Raw genomic sequence first — 24540 nt, 5'->3', positions numbered from 1 at the left:
CAGACAGAACTACACCTAAAATAGAATATAAAAAAACACACCCACACACTCAGCTCATGTACATCAACATAGGCAGGAGAATGGCACAAAATAAGGAAAACACAAAGGCAAAGCAAACAGGGCCTCAGACATTGCCCCTAGAGATAATAACAGAAATATACAGACCCATGGGGGCACTTGTGGTGTAGTGGTTAGAGCAGGGGAGACCACAGTTTTTCAGCTTGTAAGCTACTTTTAAAATGACCAAGTCAAGAAGATCTACCTACTATAACAATGGAAAACATATATTTATTTAAACATATATTGATCCTTCTTTATATGTACAATATAAGTTGGTGTACCTTGCATAACTGTATGAATCCATATAGCCAGGCCCGCCTCTACCTGCCATCAGGCCCTGGGCTGAGAGGTTTCATAGCCTCCCTGAGTGGCCGTCAAACAACAAAAAATTTACAATATTTCTTTTGATTAATAAACAAATCATTTTAAGGTAATGCAGTATTTCTCACGGGAATTTGGGAGACAGTTGTGGCGACTCGAGACCTTCTACGGGGGTCCAGGGCATGCACCCCCGGAAGAAATATGTGAACCTTTTAAAGTGAAATGTATCAATCTGGTGCATTTTGAGAAGAAAACTAAGGCTAAATCAGCTGCGTCCTACGGAGCTATTTAGTACTATTTTATGGAATAATTTGGAGACAGAATTACCAAAAAGCAGAAAGAAAAAATGTACAGGTTTAAAAAATCTCTGTGAAGTCTGTTTTTTTTCTAATACAGTATAGCTCAATATAGGCCCCTGTCTTCGTAGCCACGAACAATGTAAATTAAAAAATAACAAATGTACTTGCGCATGATAGGCCCCTGATCTCTGTATGCCCCCTACGAAGGTTAGGGGCCTATAATGAGTCATTTATTTTTTTTCAAAGATTAGGAGCCTATATTGAAAAAATAAATATATTTATTTTATTTTTTAATTGAAAGAATGCCATGCGATCTACCCACAATGCCTGGGTTAGAGCGTCCACCCCATGAGGCTCAGCCCTCGTCGCAGCAAATGCGGGTTCGAATTTTCTGCATGTCATTCCCCTCTCTACCCCATTCCATCTCTCCGTCATTAAAACATGAAAAATGCCCAAAAAAACATACATGAAAAGAATACCAGACTCTGCAGTGCACTTGGTCCTTAGAAGTGTATCAGGCAAGTCAAATAGTCACGCAGCACATGTTAAACCTTAACGATGCCACAAAGTTTTGGATGGGGCCCCTCTAAAAGGTCCAGTTTAAACGAATGCACAGAATGTCAACATGTCATATATCTTCCCTTTGTTTTTAATCAATAGTTTGTGTACTCAAATCTCCAAGTAGCATACTTCTCTGGTCACTATCTCAACAAGATTTCATTCATTTATGTTACAGTCGACCAGAACATCTGTATCTTACTGCAATTCTACAGGCATTGCATAAGGCTGTTTTGCACTTGAAACAAATAGGAGACAGATCTGCTTTGCTCTCCTACACATGCTTCCGTTTCTTTTTGTACATTTAATTGATATGGTAAATGAATGAAGTCACAATTCAATAATGGTAAAGATTTTAATAAGTCAAGTCAGTTGAATTGTAAAATCATAACAGAAATCATTTCAAAACACTTCTTATACAGAACAGTTACAGTTGGTATTATGCACTATTCATGTTCCAAAAAGAAAGCCTTATGTAGTATATAAGAAGGTAAGACAGATAGCAACAGCCAGTAACAACCAGTGGGTTCAGGAAAGAATGATATTAAACATACAGCACTACAGAGAGCAAACTGAACAGCCCGGCTGGGTCTGGGTTTAGGCTATTAATTTTTGGAGCATGTTATTGACTTGAGTGACTGAGCTCATGAAAAGTTACTATCAGTATCTCTGGCTTAGGGCCCCCCTGAGCCCTTGGGCCCCTTGGCCTGTGCCCATGCAGTAGTAGCTTTTTAGGGGTCCTGACCACTTTAGAACTAGTCCTGATTGAAAACCACTACACATAGACTCTTAAAATCTTGACTACATTATCATATCGAGGCCATACATTATAGAAAACATAGTTTCAGATTTGTGAAACCTTCACCCTATTTGTGAAAATGCAAAGAATGCACATTTTAATGGTTTTTAGGGGTCCAGACTGCATTAGAACTGGTCCTGATTGAAAACCACTGCACCTAGACTCTTCAAATCTGGACTAGATTATCACTGTGAGGCTATTCATTATAGAAAACAAAGTTTCAGATTTGTGAAACGTTTACCCTATTTGTGAAAATGCAATAAAGGCACATGTCAACGCTTTTTTAGGGTCTAGACCACATTAGAACTGGTCCTGATTGAAAACCACTACACCTAGACTCTTAAAATCTTGACTACATTATCATTAATTACATTAACTATTGAAATCAACCAAACAAATGTTCAAATGCTTAAGTGAGCTTTTTAAAGTTTACTTATAAGACCAATATTGTAGCTGTGAACGCAATTGCCTAATCAGAATGAGTAAGAATTAGTTTTATTTTCCTGCCGCGAGGCCGGGCCGAAACCGAAACATTTGTTTCACTACGACTCTGTTCAGCTGCCCACGGCTGCCCACCCCTCCTCCTCCCGCGAAAACAAACGGAAAGCCGTTGAAAGCCGTTGGGCTAATAAAACGCTTGATGTGGCGTTTTGAAATGAGAAAACTTCCATTTTATTAGGTATGGTCTAGAGCAGGGGTGTCCAAACTTTTTTCACTGAGGGCCACATACAGAAAAATCTACGAAGGGCCGGGCCACTTTGCAAAAATAACACATTTATCAGGACATGTAGCTGCTCTGATGTTTAGTTTCATCGTGTCTTCGTAAATTGTAATCCTTCTTCACGGCAACACTTTCCTTGCACATTAAACAGACACATTTCGCCTCTTGTTTATATGCCAATGATACACCCAGTGTTGGGGGTGAAAATAGTATCCAGCCGAGGTCCCGACCCTCCTAGGGGGGTCCGGGGGTATGCCCCCCCGGGAGATTTTTTAAAGTTTTTAAAGTGAAATGCATGAATCTGGTGCACTTTGAGAGGGAAATTAAGAGGCTAAGTCTGAAGAATTTTGTATGAAAAAAAAATGGAGACACTGTGTCAGATGAATTAGAAGCTATTGGAGAAGGACACATAGATTTTCCATAATAATATTAATTTAAAATAAAATAGTATGCAGGGTCCTCTGGGATGGGCTTGTTGCTCTTTTTCTTTTATGGGACATATTTCTCTGTAATATAATGAGTGCATTTAAATTATTTAAAAATTAAAAGCCCCATATTACATTATATTTTTAAAATGTGCCACACTAGTGGGTTAACTAAGAAATGCAAAAAAAAAAAAAAAAAAAATTTTTTTTTTTCAAAGGGCCACATTACACTATATTTTTAAAATCGGCCGCGGTCAATAAAAAGCGGGCCGCGGGCCGCAGTTGGCCCGCGGGCCGTAGTTTGGACACCCCTGGTCTAGAGATAAGTATGAGCCTATGATTGATATCCAGACATTTTTTGCGAAGACACAATCTTGTTCGCGTGTAGTGTAATGCTCGGGGATATCTGGGTCCGGGCCCTATGAAAATAAGCCCCTCCCACAGCCCATCCACAGCCCATTGATACCAGGCTTGGCCACTGAGCACTGCTGGATTCTGAGAAAAAAAAATCACCCCCCTCAGTGTTGTCATGGAGATATGAACTAAACATACAGGCTGGAAACTCAACTGCAATAAATCGGAAATCATCATCATTGGCCCCAAATCCCGCCTCCCCTCCACCCAAGACATCTCACTTTGCATTGATGGACACACAGTCACTCCCTCCCCCCTGGTCCGGAACCTTGGAGTCATCTTAGATCCTACACTCTCCTTCAAACCCCACATCAAGAACATCACAAAAATATCTTTCTTCCACCTCCGTAACATTGCACGCCTTGGACCCACTCTCTCCCCCTCCACTGCAGAAACACACCTTGCCCCCCCTCCCCCTACCTCACCGACCTCCTCAAACGTCACTCTCCCACTCGCCAACTCAGATCATCTCACACAAACCTTCTGACCCCCATCACAAGATCAAAACACCGCACCCTGGGAGACAGAGCTTTTGCCATTTCTGCCCAAATCCTCTGGAACTCCCTCCACCCAAATATCCGAAACTCAGACTCTATAAACTCATTCAAAAGCCAACTCAAAACTCACCTCTTCAAGAAAGCATATGACACCTGACTATTTTTAATTTGTTTTTGTATCTTGTTTTTGTGTTTTTTCTTTCTTTTCTTTTATGTATATTCTATGCAATGTAAAGCGTCTTTGAGTGACCTCCAAAAAAGTGCTTTATAAAACCTATCAATTATTATTATTATTATTAGAATGTTTTTTTGGTCCAGGCCTTAAATAGGTTTAATAATGCTGTGAAAACGGCACATTTAACATTGGAGTCAAGGAAAAATTGCTCTGTTTTGAAACCTGCCCCTAATGGCCACCGGATGTTACTGCAATGTTTGTCGCATTGGATGCTGGTAGCACTCGCTGTGGTTGGGGCTTGGTTTTTGCAAAAACAATGGTTGCGTTCCGAATCGCATACTCTTTCTTTTTTCTATTCTATATACTACATCCGACGATAAAAATAATCTAGTTAGGATGCAGTAGGCATACTATTGGGACATACTTTTCTCTCTTATTTCATCATAACATTGCGCCTTGATCTTGCCTCTTGCTTTTATATCCGTCGCATCCCCGTTTGTTTTCATATGGAGGCTTCGTCGATGTTACGTCACTTCACGTGCGCACTGGATTGTGGGTCAGAATCGCCCAAATAGGATGCACTTTTCAACACTAACAATCTTGGCCGCATGAAGTAGGACATCCGGGTACTTCTAACCATCCTAAATCTGGCCACAAGAATCGGGACATCCTAAATCTTTTTTCTACATACTATAGCCTATAGTAGAAAGTATGCGATTCGGAACGCAACCAAACTTAATAAAATGCACAGCACGAATAGAGATAGTGCATAAAAATAAACTACAACAATACCTACTTTTGACCTTATTGTAGAAGGTGGCCTAGTTCTAAGAACGATTTGTACAGACAGAAGAGAAAAAGTATTACAAATTTGAAAAATAAACACTTTTAGGTAACAAAATATCTGTGTATTTCTTTTATCATTTTGTGACCGCTCCGATTTATCTTGGGATACCCTTTCGGATCCTGACTTCCAGTTTGGGAACCACTGTAGTAAAGTGAAATTAAATAGACCTTTGAATTGCCTTTTACAACATAGGCTTTAAAGGTGAATAACACTGCACTAATAACCAAGAAAATGAAAACTTTATAAGATAGCTACGATGCATTTTCCTCTAAATCCAAGGAGGATTTAAAATAGTTAATATGTTGTAAGAAGTAAGATAATTTTCTCGACCCATAAAGGAACAATTCATCCTTCAGTTTATATGAATATTTCAACAAAAATCACCAAATTTAGAGATACATAGTTTCCATTGGAAAATGATGGGAATGTGATGAAAAAATTGTAATATGAAAACATGATATATGAAGACGAAAGATGAATGTAGTGAAAATAAGTGAAAAAGAAAGCCTAGAACATTAAATTGAAATATTTGAGTAAAGTTGTGTAGCATATACCTCCAATGTATAGGCTATAGGTTAATTGAGTAAAGAAGCCTTTATTAGTTTGGTTTACTTAAATAAGTGAATATTCATTTTCGATTACAATTGATTCCAATTATAGGCAATGCAGAATAAAGGTAGGCCTACATGGTCTGGTCTTATCGTGAATCAAATAGCCTTATCAGCAGGTTGTGCAATTACAATAAAGGTAGCCTATATCAGCGGGCTAATTCCTATATTATTACACAGGAATATTTGGGGTGGCGCGCCTGTCGCCCGACTGTTTTGCAGCTCGGGGGCTGTGCAGAGAGATGGAAAGTGAGCCATAGCAGACTGTGGGCCCTGTACGGTTGGGCATTTCACCGACAACAACCGTAAGCGCAGAGACAGAGACAGCAGGAGAGGAGCGGACGGAAAAGGTAACACTCGGCCGCTTATGTAGCTCGGAACTTTACGAACGACTTTCTCGTGAAATAGAAAATGATTTATTGACAAGTCTGCCATCCACATCAAACCAAACTACTGCACTCAGTGATGGCGGACACCTAGCGAAAGCTGTTAAGTAAAATGAGCTAGCAAGCCGGCTAGCTGGCAACTGGATAAAAGCTAACTTAGTTTGTGGCGTTAGCTTGCTAAACTAGCCGTGGCTTCTCTCTTACTGTAAGCTGAGCTCCTAGCTGACGGTAAGCACTAAACAAACACCTTCAGTATTTCTGTTGTGTGTGGATGATATTACTTTCTGGCTGGACACTAACATGTCGTGACGGCAGGTAGAATGAGAAGCCAGCTAGGGTTAAGCTTGTCACAGCACACAACATTAAAATGGGGATGTTTTTCTGTGGCTAGTTTATGATAGCTTATGATAGCTAGCTTTCGTTGCAGCCAGTACATGTCGTTAGCCAACCTTATCTGACAGATACTGTACCTATGTGATGTGTCTAATGCAAATATAAGATCACTAAACATTTGCCTCAAATCTAGGACTTTTTAACACAAGTTACTCTTAATTTTTGCGATACTGTTAGCATGACAGTAGATTATCCAAAGTGTTCGTTGACCACAACAGTTTGTGTGTGTGATGATGATCGGTGTTTGCGTTTGAAATATCAACAAGGTGTTTTTAGCGTAGTTTGAAAGTGTTAGAAATCAGCTAATTTTTTACCCAATAATTCGTTTTTTTAATTAATAGAAAAAAGAAAATACAAAAAGCATTGATGTTGACATGTGTTGTCTTTAAAGGGTGTATTTGGTCCTGACTCAAGACAAAGGTAAACATTGGCCTTACATAATGCCATGTAATGCAGCAATGCTAAAACATTTCAATAGCCCTTTTTACAAATACTGGATATGAACAATGTAACACTTGCACTGTAACCGTCCTTGACTGGCAAAGATAAACACTGTGGAGACCAACGTCTCACATGGATATCATATTTAAAGGCCTACTTCCCCAGTGGGAATATGAAGGTGTATTGAACTCTGAGATCCTATGTAGTATAAATGTGCAAACATTTTAGAAATCAGTTCATCGTAGCCTGAGAAAAGGCAGAAAGAGTGTTTTACGGTCTCACTGTCAAACCCTACATTTTGCACAGTTGTGACATCACAACTGTGCAAAATGTAGGGTTAGACCAGACCTGGACATTGTGTGGCCCGCGGGCCACATCCGGCCCGCTGCCTGTCTCTGACTGGCCCGCGTGAGGTCAATGGAAAATTAAGAATCAAACAAATCAAATAAATAAGTTTAAATCATGCATGGTATTAGGGCTGGGCGATATGGACCAAATCTTATATCACGATATAGGTAATTTTATATCACGATATGGATATATATCACGGTATAGTATTTTTCCTTTTAAATTCAATGGATTACAATAACCGTACTGAACTTTAATCACATTAGATTATTTTAATTTTTTGCTTGGAACTTAAATTTCAAAAGAAAAACTGGTGCAAAATAACACACCAGTCTGGCTTTAGTCAGTCAGTGCAAAATAAAAATGACAGCATCAACCAAATAGCCTACATTTTCCAATTGATAGTAGCCTATATCAAAATAATGAAAGACTTGAATTTTCCTGCAGTATTTGTTCATCTTCATTTAAAAAAGCTGTCAAAATTAACTAGTGAGCAAATGTCTGGTAATACTTTAACTCCAGCTTCAACACAAATAATATGTTCAAGTTTGACATGTTTTAAAGTTAAGCCCTGAGTAGATGCTAAATATGTCATTGTTAGTCAGCTAGCTCACAAAAGCTAACCCATGTAGTTTGCGGCTTAAAACAAGCCAACTCTGCCTCACGGCAACAGCACGCTGAAGAGCCACACACAGCAGCAAGTTTTCCTTTTTCGACTGTTAAAGGTCACATATTATGCTAAATGCACTTTTTAAATGTGTTCCAACATATCCATGGGTCCACGGTGTGCCTAGAGACTGCCAAAATATAAAAAAAAATAACAATCTCTCCTTTTATCACTCTCCCCCTTTCTGAAACCCCCACCCCTCCCCCCCAATATACTCGAGTCAGAATTCTCGCCGACTATTACGTCACAGTCGGCACAGCCACATCCCCATATTTTCTTTATATGTCCATGCTTCCCCCCACATTAGTAACCAGAAACGTCCACCGTATGATAACCCCACCCCCCCCCCCCATTTCTTATTGGTCCACGGCCCCGAGATCCGATGGAACATTTTCCGAGCGACAGCCATGTTGCTTTCCCCGCTAAGCGTCAAGATGCCCATAGTACAGCCTGAATGTTACATACACCAACACAGAATGCTTTTGCTCATACTCCACTAATTTATCTTAACCACAGCAGTCTATTAATGCCTCGTTTTTAATAACACAACGGATAGGAAGCTACTTGTACTTTTTTTTAAACGGTGAAACTAAAATAATTGTTTTTATTGGTATTTTTGCCTGCCTGGTGTATAGCTATTAGCTTTGGGACAAGCAACCAGCTTTTGCTCATAACACGCTGTTTATATTCCCCACAGCAGTCTGACACAGCCTCGCTTTTAGCAAGACAAAGCATAGGAAGGTAATAGAGTCGAAGTCTAGCTTTGAAGCTAATTTTTTCACTGATTTTCGTGATATTTTTAGCCATTAGCTTCCGTGCTAACGGCTAAAAGTACAGGCACTGTGGACAGGCTACTACTACAGGCTATGGACCCGTCGCTTCGGGAAAAGCATTGATATTTTGCCCACAACAAGCTCTTTATATTCTCCACAGCAGTCTGAAAATGCCTCGTTTTTAGCCAGACAAAGCATAGGAAGGTAATAGAGTTTAAGTCTAACTTTGAAGCTCATTTTTTCACTGATTTACGTGATATTTTTAGCCGTTAGCTTCCGTGCTAACGGCTAAAAGTACAGGCACTGTGGACAGGCTACTACTACAGGCTATGGACCCGTCGCTTCCAGAGAGGGGCGGGGGCAGCTCAAAGATTGTATATTTACGAGGGGAGCTGCAGCTCGGTTTAAAAAATAGGCCATCGTGAGATTAGCTGAACTTCAGGGTATATAGGCATACTACAATAAATGATCTGAACGTTTTTTTCAGCAAACAACTAAAGAAAAACGTATTAGGGACCTCTAAGACCATATAATATTGACAGAAAAGTGTATAATATGTGAGCTTTAATAGGCTCTGTGCACTAGAACCCGGAAGTCAACTGACGGTGTTGACTTTCTAGTTTCCGGTGTACTTACTGACTCTGTCCATACAGTTGAATTTCATAATATTTTGCTCCAACGAGCAAGCGGGAAAGGGATTTAAGTTTGATATTTAAGTTATTTGTATAAGTAAGTGGTTAAGTAAGTGGTGTACCGGATTTTTAATTAACAGAGTAATTTTTTTTTTGTATTTGAAACACCAACTGTCTCTTATTGTGCTTACTTTAGGCCTACTAACGTTACGCCCATCTCTTAGTGTCTAGTAAAGATCAGGGAACATTTGAAGTTATTGTCAGAGCAGTGTCCATGAAGAAAATAGAGAAGCCTCACAATTTGAGTGTATGATTAAGCTATGACGATAAGCCAAACGTTAAACTAACCATTATAAGCCCGTTCCCACTGTGTTCATGGGGATAGCTGCGGTCATATGTTTTATGCAATACTAAAATATATAGGAGCTAGCTTTTTACACAACGGCACCGACAAAATAGGCACGCGAGCCGCACACAGAGACACATACGCACAATCATCACCAGCAGCGCATTGCCTCAAACAACTAAAATAAAATAAAAATCATTGGATATCACAGCATAAATTAACTTTCCTATAAGCTACTCTGCCACCCCCAAAAGTTTTTAAACTCACCGTAGCTTGCAGGTGTGCAGCAGAATCCTCATACGATAGGTGGACGTGTAGGCTACCTATAAATCCCATGGTAAATCTGATAATATTCCACTTTTACCACGATTTGTCCGATGAAAGCAGCCTTCAGTCATTATTCCACGGGTAGCGTTGCATTTTTAAAGCGTGAGGACAACTTGATAGGGACTTCAGAAAGAGCCTGATAACAGCAATTAAATGTCTTATTCATTATTCAATTGCAAATCTATTTTAATTCTCATATTATCCTGATTTCCTATTAAGTTCGCTTTAGAAATTATCAGTGTTGGTGTCCGAAATGCTTGAAAATAAAGTTATCCAAATCTGCGACCAATACGGATATGTGACCATAGAGCCTGCATGCGCGAACCGAAAATCGGACTGGGTGTGCGACCAGACCAAATGCAGTAATACAAACTATATAAAAACGTCTTTCTTTGCACTGATGGTCTCGTTTGCTGTTTTGTTTTTTTAAGATATTTTTTGGGCATTTTTATGCTTTATTTGATAGTGCAGAGAGACAGAGGTGAAATGGGGCAGAGAGGGGAGTGACATGCAGAGAACGACCGCGGGTGGGAATCGAACCCGGGTCTGCTGCTGGGCCCGGCCCGGGAGGGGGACGCCTTACCAACTGAGCTAAAGGCGCCCCCCTCGTTTGCTATTTAAGGTCATTTATGATTATAGGAAACATGGGGCTGTTTAAAATATATTGAAATGTTACTCGTAGCTGCTTTAACCGTTTTTGTTTGAATAATTCCTCATTAAAAAGACCATTCATTCATGTTTTTGAGAATTACTGTAGGGCCCAGGGTAAAAGCTGAAGCTGGCTTCTAGTGTGGACTGAATGTTATTGAAATAATTTCTGTCTGTGGTTCTACAGTATATGGTCTGTGGCAATTATTTAGAAACATAATAGCCTGCAGCAACATATTGAAAAAAAAGAACTATGAACTAGTTCATTTTTGAACTGTGAACTTAGTTCAGAATTTTGAATTATGAACTATGAACTGAACTAGTTCATTTTAAAGTGTGTGAACTGAACTTTGAACTAGTTCACGTAGAAAAATAACTTTCCCAACACTGGACTGCTGGAGCTGAGCCAATGAATGGGCTTGTTCTTGTCTTCACCTTGTCCTGTTTTAGGATGATGTTCCTGTTTACTGTGGACAAAAGAAGGCATTTTAGTTACAAGACAGCTTAATTTACTAACTGCAAATTGAATACAAAGAAAAAGCTTTTTTCTGGAGCTGCATCTTAATTTTGTAGTTTGTTCAGGCATGATTAAGAACTCTGAAAAACACTTGCATAATTAGGCACAGGACAGAACAGTATGATAATGTTGTGTAATCATATTTATACTGTAATCAGTTAGCATGAAACTATTATGGGGACTTTGTTGGTCTAATGATTAATTTGTATTTGTGTGTCAAGTGTTTTCCCTCCCCTCTTGGTACTGCAGGGGAGATAACCTTACAGCAGAACATGGCACTTTGCATTATGAGTAATCTCAGATAGTTTTTAAACAGGTTCACTTTAACCCAGTTATCCAGATCACTAGTTGATAAGTGAAAGCATAGCTGCCCACCCTTGAACAGTTTTTCTTTTGCTTCACATGGCAAAAACTGTGTGTGCATAATAGTTCATAGCAAACTTTATTTAATTATGTGATTGCTAATAGTGATCGTAGAATGGGGACAAATAGGAAGAATGTACAGTATGTGTAATTGGTGATCAGTTGTAGTGGGGACCCAGCCAGTCTGAAAAAATATATAACTTAAAACTGGGGTGGAGGATTTGGGGAGAAAATGGCAGTTGGGATAGAGACTCGAATCCAAATACCTCAACCGCTCCACTTGTTCTCTTTGGTCCCTCCCCTATGGTCCCTCCCTGACACGCTCTACACCAACAAAGTCGTGCCAAAGTGAATGGTCAGTCCCAACAGCCAATAAGAACAGAGAATCGGAGCCTCGCTCTGATTGGTCAAAGTGTCAGCTCATGTTAACTTTAACTAGGGGTGTAACGGTACACGTATTTGTACCGTACCGTGACGGTACAGGCACGTATTTGGTGTTACAGAGGTGGACCGCGGTCCGTTCGTGGCGTACATAACGTTATTATATGGCGAATGTACAGGCTTGTTTTGCGGTGTGGAACTTAAAACTTGTCGTTGGAGTTCCCCCCGGAACATTTAGCCTCCGGCTCGGCTCGCACGTGCGCAGTAGCAGCCAGTGAGTCTATTAGCTCCATGGTGAGCATGAGGGTCAGGCAGTGTTAGCAACTTAGCCGCAATATTCAGCGACTTTTCAGATCCCTCTGGCGACTCTTTTTTTTTTAAAGCGACCAGCGACCAATCTAGCTACTTTTTCTGGTGTTATTGGTGACTTTTGGAGACCCTGTGCTGTCGCTAAAGCATGTATCGCTCTTAACACTTCTAAACGAGCATCGGGTGCTAAACGGCCACTCCCCCGTTCCCAGAGCACTGACAGGCGGCCGAGTCCTCACGCAGCAGTCCCTCCCAACTGCAGTCAGAGCAAGAGATACACACCTCTCCGCTCTAGTGTTCCGTTTGCATCACTATTAGCAGTTGTAGTAGCAGCGTTCCCCCCTCTTTTACTGTCTATGAGTAGTGCAAATCAAAATGTTATACAGTGCTATCAAACAGAGCGAACTGCATGGCGAAAGACAACAGGAAACCGGAGCGCGCAGGCGCCCCCGTCATTCAAATCCCGTTTGAGGGATAACTTCGGATTCCAGGTGAATTATGAAAACCGTGATAGACGTGTGGAACAATGTCGGCACACAGGTTATTGTAGGAGGCAACACGTCGAACATGCATGCACATTTGAAAAGGCACCATCAGGTGTTTGGCTACTCTCACCATTACTGTGAAGAAAAACGAGCTGGGCAAAACCCAGACATTATTTTCTTTTTTATACTGAATATAAACAATCTGTCATTTAATTAATGCTGCAGTAGCACTTTTATTTGATAATTTTTATATATAAGAGCACTTATATATACAGAGTTTAAGAGAGCTGCAGCAATATTTTATTTTTTTAAAGTCAAAAAGACCCTTAAATATGACATACCCTTTGTTTACACCAGCTTACAGAGCCTGCTGAGCATTAACACTATATTTTTTTTCATTGCAATTTTAGTTTATGCTGCACCTACACTAGTATTTAATAAGTATTTTATTTATTGGAGAATTGCAGCAGTATTTTTATATTTGTTATGCATTTTATGTATATCAATCAATCAAACTTTATTTATATAGCACTTTTCATAGAATCAAATGTAACACAAAGTGCTTAATACAACTCCCCCCCCCCACACCCCCCACCCAGAGATATGCATACATGCAAAAACATTCCCCCTCCCACCCATCCATACCCCAAAATAAGAAATTCATTAAAAACAGGAAGTGCGCTGAGGAAACGCCATCATCAGAGAGAAAACACTAGAGACTGTAAAACTAAAACAATTCAAAATAAATATATGTTACTGTCAGCTAGTTACTGACAGCTATTGCTGTTCATTCTCCGTTAACTATGAACCGTACCGTACTGTACCGTACCGTGACTTCAAAACCGAGGTACGTACCGAACCGTGACTTTAGTGTACCGTTACACCCCTAACTTTAACCAATCAGAAATCATATACCCCAGCTTTAAAGATAAGGTAATTTGTCTGGTATGATGTGACAAAGACAATGTCAGATTAATTCTTCCATGTTGGAAAACAAAACAGTTTGTATGTATAAATGTATCTAATAACGTATAGCGGAAAATTGTATAACACACACTATGTAATAAATCTGTTTCTTAATCTGAGGTCAGACTCTAAACTGCTGAAGTTTGCACCAGCTGTGTTGAGCTTTGTCCTAATAATAGCTCTTTTCTGTTTCAGAGGAATCATGGGACACGGAGTGGGCTGAACCGGAGGGTCTAGCAGCACACCCCAATTGTAAGTAAAGATTGTTTTCCAAGCATTTAGAATTAAAGGAAACAATTACAACATAATAATAATAATAATAATAATAATAATAATAATAATAATAATAATAATAATAATAATAATAATAATAATAATAATAATAATAATAATAATAATATTACCAGGTTAAATGTGTAGGATGGGCCCAAGCAGCCTCTTCTAAGCTGTTTTTTTATTGGAATCTTGCTGAGTTCACCTGTTTCATCTTTGTGGATTTACCGGGAGCATGTGTGTGTTTGATGTTTGCTTTCTTACGGTTTTGAAGGTTCCCCACTGTGGCGTATGACATGGCCACGGCCTCATCTAGAGCAGAGTCTAGCCATAACCACAGCGGAACGTCTCAGCTCCATGCCATTGGTGAGTCCAACACGCAGTAAGCTTTAATGGCAGGATCAGTTATCACATTATATTTTTATTCAGAATATCTTAATATAAGGGCGTATTCACACCTGCCAGGTTTAATTCGGTTGAAACAAACTCAAGTGCACTTCCGCCTCCGGAGCGCATCTTTCAGACAGGTCTGAAAGATGTCGGGGGCGGTCCAAACAAGCGCTCCGAGACCCACCTGTAGAGGTGATCTGAGTGGGCTTTCAAACAAAGACTGTGCATTTTCTTTCTTTTATTTTTTAATACATTTCCGTCAGCTTCACATTATGGGAAAGTGCTGTCGCCATTGTTAGGAAGATTAGTTGTGGTTTGACCGGGAGCCCCGAGCCAATATATTACATTTGATAGAGACATGACGCGTAACAATGCTGATGAGTTCAGCGATCAGATGAAGGAGAGTGGTGCGTCTCCCACACAGTGCCAACAGGTTCACGCCGCACTTGCATGAATTGTGTGTTAACGGGACCGTTAATACTATCCCCGTGTCAGTTTGGAGCTGAGCTGTGCCAGACTGACACCCAGCTGAGCCTATTCTCGCGAGCCGCGCGTCCAGCATCAAAAATACTGTAAAAAATTATGTTTCACATCGTAGGCTACAAGCCACATAACGTAGCATTGACATAGGCCTTTTTCTTCTTTATTTATAGGCTAGATGTAGGCCTATTTATTTATTATTTTTAACCCTATATTACTGTAGATCAGGCAGTAGTCCCCCTTCCTCTCTCTACAACGTAAATGACTCGCAGTCTAGCCTACAGATTTTACTGACCAATAGTTGTTATTTGCTGATAGGCACAAAATAAACACTATCACAATATCTCCATGATTGTTAACAATTTTGCAGTTTTCACTTAGTGCTTCCGGCTTCTCTCCACCCCAGAATGTCTGTCCAATGAATGAAGGACCTCAGATCACGTGTGGTTTTGCTTCATAATGCTGCTTCACTTGCAAAAGGAGCAATATGAAAGTGGACCACACCAAACAAAAAAACATGTCAATTCGATTTGGTCTGTACCTAAGCAAGTGAACTAGCGGACTTTCCCAATGTGAATACACCCTAAGAGGGCCAACTTTCTGCTGAAATTTTTTAGACGTTGAAAGTAAAAAAAATTCATTGTTCTCATCACTTCCTTCATGTACCCGCCATCGCCAGTTTCCTGTGCCAAAATCAAGAGGAAGAAGAGCCTGTTTGGAGCTGCCATCTATGTGGAGGTGACAGCGGAGGGGGAGCAGCGCCGCACAGCCAAGTCCCACAGCTCCTCCAGTCCTAAATGGGATGAGAGACTCACTCTGTAAGAAGCAATATTTTGCCTCCTCTGTGTATATGACACACACACACACACCCGCGCTTACGCACGCATACACACGCACACACTTTTCTGTACCTTTAATACAGAAAAGTATATCTTTGTGCACAATAAATGTATAAAGTGAATTTCTAGGTATACACAGAACGGCCACTGGTATGCTTATCATATGAATTCCCAGCTGCTTTTCTATTTGGAGAAGATGTAATGAGACTGAGAGTCAACATTTTCTTCTCATACTCTCCTTTAAACGGCATATGCCTTAAGAGAGAGAGAGAGAGAGTACCTTGATCTCTAGTATATGGTTTAAGCTCATAAAAGCTGTTGATAGAGGAAGATGGAACAACAGTTTCAGGAATTCAAGCTCTCTTGACAGTGTATACTAGGGCCCGACCGATATGGATTTTTTTGGGGCTGATGCAGATTATTGTTAACCGATTACATTTGAATTTGTTCCCCAAAAATATATGTTGAAAAAAAAAACTTTTTTGAATTCATAAAAAAAAGTGTTACAAATATGTCTAAAGTGACAGGGTGCATTTTTAAACTCAGACATTAAGCATTTTATTGTACTGCAAGTCATTAACAGTCAAAAGATGACCAATGCTTCTGCTATTGGTTGCAGGGGGAACTCTCAATGTAAATGAATCCAATGTATTACAACACCTGCTGCTGCTGCTGTAAATAGGCTATAGCCTTAATACTATTCGTTTAGTCTACCTCCAGGGCAGCAATATATTTCACTAAACACGATTGCTTGATTAAATGTTTTTTTTTTTTTAAATCTGACATTTTTTGGCAGATGCCAATTATTCCATGGTTGGCTGTAATCGGACGATTAAATCTGCCGGACAATTAATCGGTCTGGCCCTAGTGAATACGTTATGTTATTCTTATCAAAATATAAAGCTGATCTGATAATAATTTGGTCAAGGACAAAATTCTGTACGACAACAGACAGGGCTCTTTGTATCCTTTGAGACACTAGTGGAGCCAACGGTTTAAACATGGCACCATTATTGCTCTTTGTCTCCCATCTGACTCGGCCATATGCCAGAGAAATGTCATTGGAAATGCTAATTGTCTTGGTTGGGTAATTACTGCTGATAAGACAAAGGAGTGCTATGTTTGCATCACGGATATGTTGCAAGCTTTAATGGCTCCTACATATGGCGTTTAGGCTCTGCTGGTAGATATTTATATTTCCAATCCCTGCTATTTAGTTCATTTGTTGTTAAAGGACTAAAACAGATGCTCAGCCTGCAAGCAAGGACAAGTTACTGCTGTGAGATTTTTTTTTGCAAAACAGAGCTGTTGTACTTGATGAATTTACCCTGTATAAAAATAAAGAAGGTTAAAAGAACAAAGATGGTGAATAAATTCCCTAATGTTTTATTATCTGTAATGTTTTGTGAGTTGTGTTAAGTGTGTTTGTTTGTTTTTGTGTTTCTGACCTTCTAGGAATGTAACACCGCACACACAGTTGGATTTCAAAGTATGGAGTCACAACACCCTGAAGGCAGACGCTCTGCTGGGCAAAGCCACGCTAGACTTAATTCAAGCCTTGGAGCAGCATGACAGAAAATGTACGTTTGAGCAAAAATACAGAATCAAATCATAATACAAGGTGTAAAGCTGCATGTGTTTGTTTCTTAACAAGTAGCTACTGCAGATCATGAAGGTACTATTTATTTACACACGCCAAAATCAGTATCAAACTGTATATTTGCTACATTAAACAATCCTGATCATCAAACTCTGTTTTAATTCTCCATGACAAAACCTTTGTTGTTGAGTGTGCCATTTATCCCACACTGTGTGTTTTATTCTCTAATGTGAGAGCAAATTGACTAAATGAAGCATTTCTATTAATGTGGTTAGCTTTACATTTTTCTCTGTCACTGTATTGTAACACCATCCCTGCTTTGGCTCCACAGTGGAAAATGTGAAGGAGGTGCTGAAACTGAGTGTGGAGCAGAAAGGAGCTCTGGTTCCAACAGGCGAGCTGACAGTCTACCTAGATGGCCTGAATGTCACCGACCAGGATGAACTGGCACCGCTCACCAACGGCGACGCAGAAAATGGCACCAGTGAGCCCAGTATTTATACCTCGGGCTGGGCAATTGTGGGGTTGTCATTTTCAATTTCCATGTGTACTGGTGAATGACAATCAACAAGTAAACACTGGGACAGAGAAAAGCCAAAATAACATGCATACAGATTAGGGCTGGCCCGAATTATTCGAATATTCGAATATTCGTTCGGAAAATTAGTATTCGGAGCTTAAATTAGTATTCGGAGCTTCGTTTTTTTTTTTTTTTTTTTTAATAATTTTTTTTTTTTTTTTTTTATAATTTATTTTATTTTTTTTCAAAAAAATGTTTTGCAAGAAGCTAGTACTGCAATATAATGTCATCAAATAATTTTATATTTGGATATAAAAGTTAGTAATATTGTAGTAGTAGTAGTAGTATTGCTCATTTAGGAGGATATTACATCACTAAGTGTCATAGCGCATCCATTACTTCACCTCCGAGCGCGTAAATCTTCAACAAAATATGCAGATACTGTCAAAATCGGTTCCAGGGAGTATAAAGGGATATAACGTTTAAAAAAAAAAAATAAAAAAAAAAAATCTTTTTAATTTTTTTTTTTTTTTTTTTTTTATGTATTTTTTGATGGTGTGTTTTTCTGGAACGAATATTCGAATATTAGCTCGGAAAAACCAACGAATATTCGAAGTCTGAAAAATGGTATTCGGGCCAGCCCTAATACAGATACAGTTGTGTTCAAAATAATAGCAGTCTGACATCACCAACCAGATCAATCACTTTTTTTTGGTAGAAATGATATTTCTACATAGCAAATAATTTACTATTAGGTGTAGTAGAGTAATAGAAAAACCAACGGACCTAACAGTCATGACATTCATGCTTCTAATTCTGTGTAATTTAATCATTAATTGAAAGGGGCATGTTCAAACTAATAGCAGTGTGGAGTTCTATTCGTGAGGTCATTCATTCTGTGAAAAAAATAGATCTCAAAAAAGTTGCCCTTATTTAAGGATGAAGGCAGTAGGGGTGTGCACGTGTACACGTGTAACCGTTTAGTAAATCATAACCGTTTAGGAAAAATCAATAAACGAAAACCGTTTTTTTTTTTTTTTTTTTCAAATTTCAACGTTTTTAAATATGTTCTGGAGACACGCGTTTATTGATTTTACATCACTAATAAACTAATTGGGGAGGATAAAAGCTAGTCTGCCGAGAATCTGTCTGTCCCTCGGCGAGTGTGTGTGAGTGAGTGTGTGTATCGGCGCACACACACACACACACGGGGAGTCGCCGTGCTGGGGCTCGACTCACAGCCACGGAAGAGTGATGAAAGATAACCTAAAGATTAAAGTTACCCGGTTGACGTGAACTACGCTCGTAAGTAGCCCGAACTTTATAACACCTGTTCAACATGCATTTAACGTGGACATGTAGAAAGCGATAGGCTATATTAATCAGGAAATTAATGAAGCGCGATTATGACGGCGAACGTGTGTGTGTGTGTGTGTGTGTGTGTGTGTGTACCATGGACCTATTATAAGAGGTGTGTAAACGAGCGTAGTTCATGTCAATTGTGTGTTTACAGGCGAACGAACGCGTGTGTGTGTGTGCGCGCGCGCCTACAAGACGGCGGGGGCACGAGGACAATGACGTCACGGTTAACCGTGTACACGAAAAAAAATTCGTCGTGTACACGGTTAGGCATTTTTGTAAACGTTCACACCCCTAGAAGGCAGCAAATAGTTACAGTGCATTTCTCTCTGACAATCTGAGTAAAATTTGTCATTTCATAGCCTGGAATTTCCAGACCTGCCACTAGGCGCTCGCAAATAAAATTTGCTGCGCCTGTTGGTCTGGGCACTCTCCATTGAAGCTCATTAAAGGCCCTGGCAACCCACAGACATAAATATATGACATTAATGTTGGGTTTCTCTATAAGCTGTTAACAATTGTCCAATTAAAAATACATTTTCATAAATATTATAAAGTTTACCCTAAAACATTTTTTTTTTTGCTGTCTAGAAAATTTTGCAGGGCGGTGTGGGTGTGGCCAATAACGTTCTCAAAGGGAACGTTCTCTCACTCATGGCGCTGAGCAGGTTAAGCCCAGTTCAGACCAAAGATTCACGAGACATAAACTTGAAAATGCTGCAAATGCTCACAATGAGCCTGACTGGCAGTTCACACTGCTGCGACGGTAGCTGGTTTCCCTAGCAACGGTGAATGCTCTCTGGCACAACTGAGAGCCGCAGCTCAGAATCACTTGCATCCTGCTAGAAAGTAACTTATAGGTTTGCCATTTGTTGTAGGCAATTTTTTCCCACCACAACCTATTTAATTGAATCAGGTGTCAGTGTCACAATGAAAATATATAAAATTACCTCTGTCTTATATTTATTATTATCTCTTATTAGTTTGTTTCCCGTTTAACTTGCAAAAAATCCCCTATCAATTTTAGGCAGATGCATCTTTAAAATCAGATTTTTCTGAGGATAGGAGTGGGAATAGAGAGAGAGAGAGAGAGAAAACGGAGTCTGATAATGTTGCTCATCAGATGAGCTGATGTTTCGATATGCAATTTGAATTAAGAGCACAAGGAGTAAACTCGTAAAATATAAAAAAGATAATCAAATGAGTTCAAACCAGCCGGCCAGTTGGATCCTAAACATGCCGGCTAAAGTTGTCTGGGCGGATCAACAGTGTGGACACCCGCTGTTGAAGTGCGCTGCAGGCATAGCCGCGGAAACATAGGCTATTCTCAGAAGAGTGCTGACGAAAGAAAAAAGCTCAGCCTGCACTTGACTCGTAACTTGCTACATTGATTAAAAAAATGCATCACCAATTCAATATTGTTACATGCAGCGGTGACACATACCGTATTGGTCCGATTATAAGACAGGGGTTTCTCCCTGAGAATAGGTCGTCAAAAGTCGGGTGGTTTTATATTCGGGGTCTAATATTCGGCGTCCAGTAATGGACTGACCGTTACCAGAGCGATCATTCAGCTTCAGGGCTTGTGTCCAACTTTTTGGGTGGAACACTGGCTGTGCTTTCGGAAGCGGTCGGGACATGCGTGTGTGCGCTGGGAGAGAGAACGATGTGACAAGAGGAAAAAGAGGCACGGGAAATGGCCAAAGAGCTCCACATCCGCTGTCCATGCGTTGGTTATAATAACTGTGTCGGCTGTAGACTGAAAAAAATTGAGCGAGGCGGTTGTTTCACTTTACAGTTAGTCGTGCAGTCAGTTTGGGGACATGTCTCTGTGTATCCAGGCAATCGGAATCCCCGGTGATCATTTTAGTCTTAAACCACATAGTTTTTCGGCACTGCGGCTCGCGAGGTCTCACTGTGAACTTTACCGTCACACTTTAACCGGGAGACGCAATACTTTGCTAAGACGGGGCTTGGAGTGTAGGCTCAGGCGCAAAGAGACAGTCTTTATTTCTTGCGCGGCACCAGAGAGATGGTATAGAATTGTTTTTTATAGTATTTTAGAATCGCTTGACGTGTGAAAACAAAACTCCAAGACAAAATTCTAATTTGAAATTTTCTAATGGTCCTCCCAATGTATTTTAGCATGGAGATACGTGTGAAAACGGCTTCTAATGCAACATTCGAATCAGGATTTTTCAAATGGTCGACCAACTGACATGACAGTTGCTTAGCGGGGGTTGGCAGCTATTCCTAAAACCTTTCATATACAGTTGTGCTCCTAAGTTTACATACCCTGGGAGAATTTATGATTTCTTGGCCATTCTTCAGAGAATATGAATGATAACACAAAAGCCTTTCTGCCAGTCATGGTTAATGGTTGGGTGAAGCTATTTATTGGCAAACAACTGTGTTTACTCCTTTTAAATTAAAATGACAAAAGAAAGTACCCAAATGACCCTGATCAAAAGTTTACATACCCCAGTGACTTTGCCCTGATGACGTGCACAAAAGTTGACACAAACAGGTTTGAATGGCTACTCAAGGTTCCCATCATCACCTCTGACCTGTTTGTTTGTAATTAGTGTGTGTACACATATATGCTCTGGAAAATACTGGAACACATCACAAAATCCTTGTACAATCAAGTACTTACAAGTTCCTGTTTGAACTGATTGAATGCATAAACACATTACACAATGCATAATAATATCTGTAGGCTTACATGGCTTTCTGTAATCCTTTCCAGAAGTCCAACACAATGGTGATGCCATCCATGAAAACAGAGACTCCTCTTCCTCTTCCTCAAGAGCTGCCAGCAGGTAAACTAACTCAATAAACCACCCCAAGAATTTTGGGGCATTTGGTGTTGCTCCACATACTTATTGAAGAGGGAGATTCTGTCCACTGTCTACTTTATGGATTTCCAACCATCATCACCAAATTATGTACACAGCCTCAGGGGATCGGTATACATATGTGTACAGTTTAAGCGAGATAGCTCATGCAGGGCTTGCGGTCGGAGCCAGGGGGGCCTGCACTTTTAAAATCTCAGCGGGATTTTTTAGTTTATTAATTAAGATTAACAAGATCATTTTTGTGTTTGAACTCCTTGTGTTGTTTCCTCCTAAAGCTCAGTGAACAGTACAGACATGGTCCCAAGGTCAAGTTCCTGTTCGGCCTCCAATGGTCTGGATGTTCAGGTGCTCTCCAGCTCCTGCAGCCCTGCCCTCAGTCATGCCGTCAACGGAGAAGCCACACCCAACTGCACCCCAGTCCACCAACCATCAGACAGTGACATGGAGAGCTGGACGGGTGAGCTTTTTTTTTCTGTCTGTCTGTCTTTCTTTTTTTTTTTATTATTAAGATTCTCTTTTGGGCATTTTGCTATTTATTAGACAGATTTTGGAGAGACAGAGTTGAAATGGGGCAAAGAGGGGAGGACATGCCGAGAACTGACCCGAGTCCGTTGCGAAGCATAAGCCTCTAAGGGGATGCTCAATACACAATAAGTGCACCCCAAGTGAGCTTTACCTTTTTTGTTTTTGTTTTTACAGTATAGGAATTGGAAACCCCAGGTGTGTGGTGTGTTTCCATCCTTTTCAGTGCTACAAACCCGACAGTCTCCCAAGATGTGTGTCTTTTGGAAAAGTTTTTCTTATTAAGGCCAAATTTCCTGAGCGGTAGTGTTTGGATGGCTATAGGCTCATCAAAGATAGAATTATAACCCAACTAACTCATGTGCATCCTTCCACCAGGTATTACACACTGTGTTGCCTTGGCTGGGCTTAAACCACTCTCACTTAAAATTATTCATGGTTCACTCGGTCCGAGTGATCAGTGTAGAAGATCAGTAGATTCATTTTCATTAAGTGGGACCTTTAATCTCTGCGGCTGTCAGCTCTAAAACTCCCTGGAGAAAAAAACAGAAAGAAAGGAAAGCAGACTGTGGAGGGCAGGCAGGGCACCACTAGCACATTGACTGCACCGAACTGAGGTCAATAAGAGAATATTAATTCTTTACTAGTTTGCCAAAGTTAGGGGGAAAATAATGAAAATGCTACCTATTTGGGCTGCCCCCTGAACGTCGATGATTCTAATCATCAGTCGGGAACATCCGCAATCGACGTAGATTCTTCAAGTCGAACCATCGTTTTTTTGTTTTTTCAGTCAGTGTAAATTATAATAAAAGAGAATATACACTGTGCAACATTTTTAGGCAAGTTGTATTTTTGAGGATTAATTTTATTATTGAACAACTGCAGTGCTCTCGGTCAATCCAAAATGTTAAAGAACCTAAACCTGAATGTTTACGAAAGTAAAAGTGAGGTTTTGTCTTTCTTACGAGAATATATATATATGTATTGCTATTATTAGGCAACTATTAGTATGCAGATTTATTCTGCAACTAAATAAAAAAACGAAAATGTTCCCATCTCACTTGTTTATTTTCATCTGTTACAGTGAGAATAATAAAACAACTCAAAATTTACAAATAAAGATTTCCGACATGTAAAAAAAAAAAAATCAGTGACCAATTTAGCCACCCTTCTTTTCAATAACTGTCACAAACCTTCCATTGATGGAGTCTGTCAGTTTCTTGATCTGTTGACAATCAACTTTTTGTATAGCAGCAACCACAGCCTCCCAGACACTGTTCCGAGAGGTGTACTGATTTCCTTCACTGTAAATATCCCGTTTAACCCTTTGATGACTATGGCAATCTAGGATGCATGTCCTTAATGCCTGAGGGTTTTCTGAAAAAATAGTATGAATTGTCAAGTCTACCAAAACCTTAATATCTAAGCCTGCTTAGCACATAGAAACATGAAATAAAATACATTTAAAAGTTAAGGTTCACTGGTTTTATTTAAACATGCTCCCTTAGCGCTTACAAACCAATTTTCTTTTCTAAAAATCATCAAAATTAGATGGGGGGGGAAAAAAATAATAATAAATAATATAAAATATTTAAAAATAATATGCTAAATAGGGTTATAATCCTGCTTCCTTTTAGCATGGATAGTAGTGACTGAGTGTCCAGTGGAGGGATAAAGATAGACAGATATAGGAAGGAGAAGATAGCTTTATTTGATCATTTAGTTCAGTTATCACTGGCACCATAAATCCGACTTCCCAGTACAACTGGAACGCAGAATGACTCCTGCTGTTGGGACCCGATCAGCTGGTCCAAACGGCTGTATACCACGAAGATGAAAACGAAACTGAAACTTAACTATCGCCTGGCTGGGCTGAATTTGAGTTGGAGCAGCAAAATATAGCCTAAATTCATAAATATTGTTAATAAATAGATGCAATGTGTTGTGTGATTTTCGTCAGTAGCCTATAGTAGACCTAGATACTGCGCTCCGA

At 39.8% G+C, this 24540-nt stretch overlaps 1 protein-coding gene across 1 annotated transcript in view; it reads left to right on the top strand.

The window, feature by feature from the left end:
- The first annotated feature begins 5946 nt into the window (after positions 1–5946).
- wwp1 (WW domain containing E3 ubiquitin protein ligase 1) overlaps positions 5947–24540 on the top strand; it is a 41697-nt gene continuing 23103 nt past the window's right edge. The window contains exons 1-8 of the mRNA XM_080049878.1: positions 5947–6074; positions 13902–13958; positions 14254–14345; positions 15529–15667; positions 17144–17268; positions 17620–17772; positions 21917–21989; positions 22301–22482. Of these exons, the coding sequence (XP_079906004.1) occupies positions 14276–14345; positions 15529–15667; positions 17144–17268; positions 17620–17772; positions 21917–21989; positions 22301–22482 (742 nt within the window). The 5' untranslated portion in view covers positions 5947–6074; positions 13902–13958; positions 14254–14275. The remainder of the gene's footprint in view (positions 6075–13901; positions 13959–14253; positions 14346–15528; positions 15668–17143; positions 17269–17619; positions 17773–21916; positions 21990–22300; positions 22483–24540) is intronic.

The sequence above is a fragment of the Ammodytes marinus genome (genome assembly GCF_949987685.1).
Source record: "Ammodytes marinus genome assembly, chromosome: 21".
Taxonomy (NCBI): Eukaryota; Metazoa; Chordata; class Actinopteri; order Uranoscopiformes; family Ammodytidae; genus Ammodytes; species Ammodytes marinus.
Note: the sequence above shows the minus strand (reverse complement) of the source record. Positions and strands in the feature narration are given on the sequence as shown.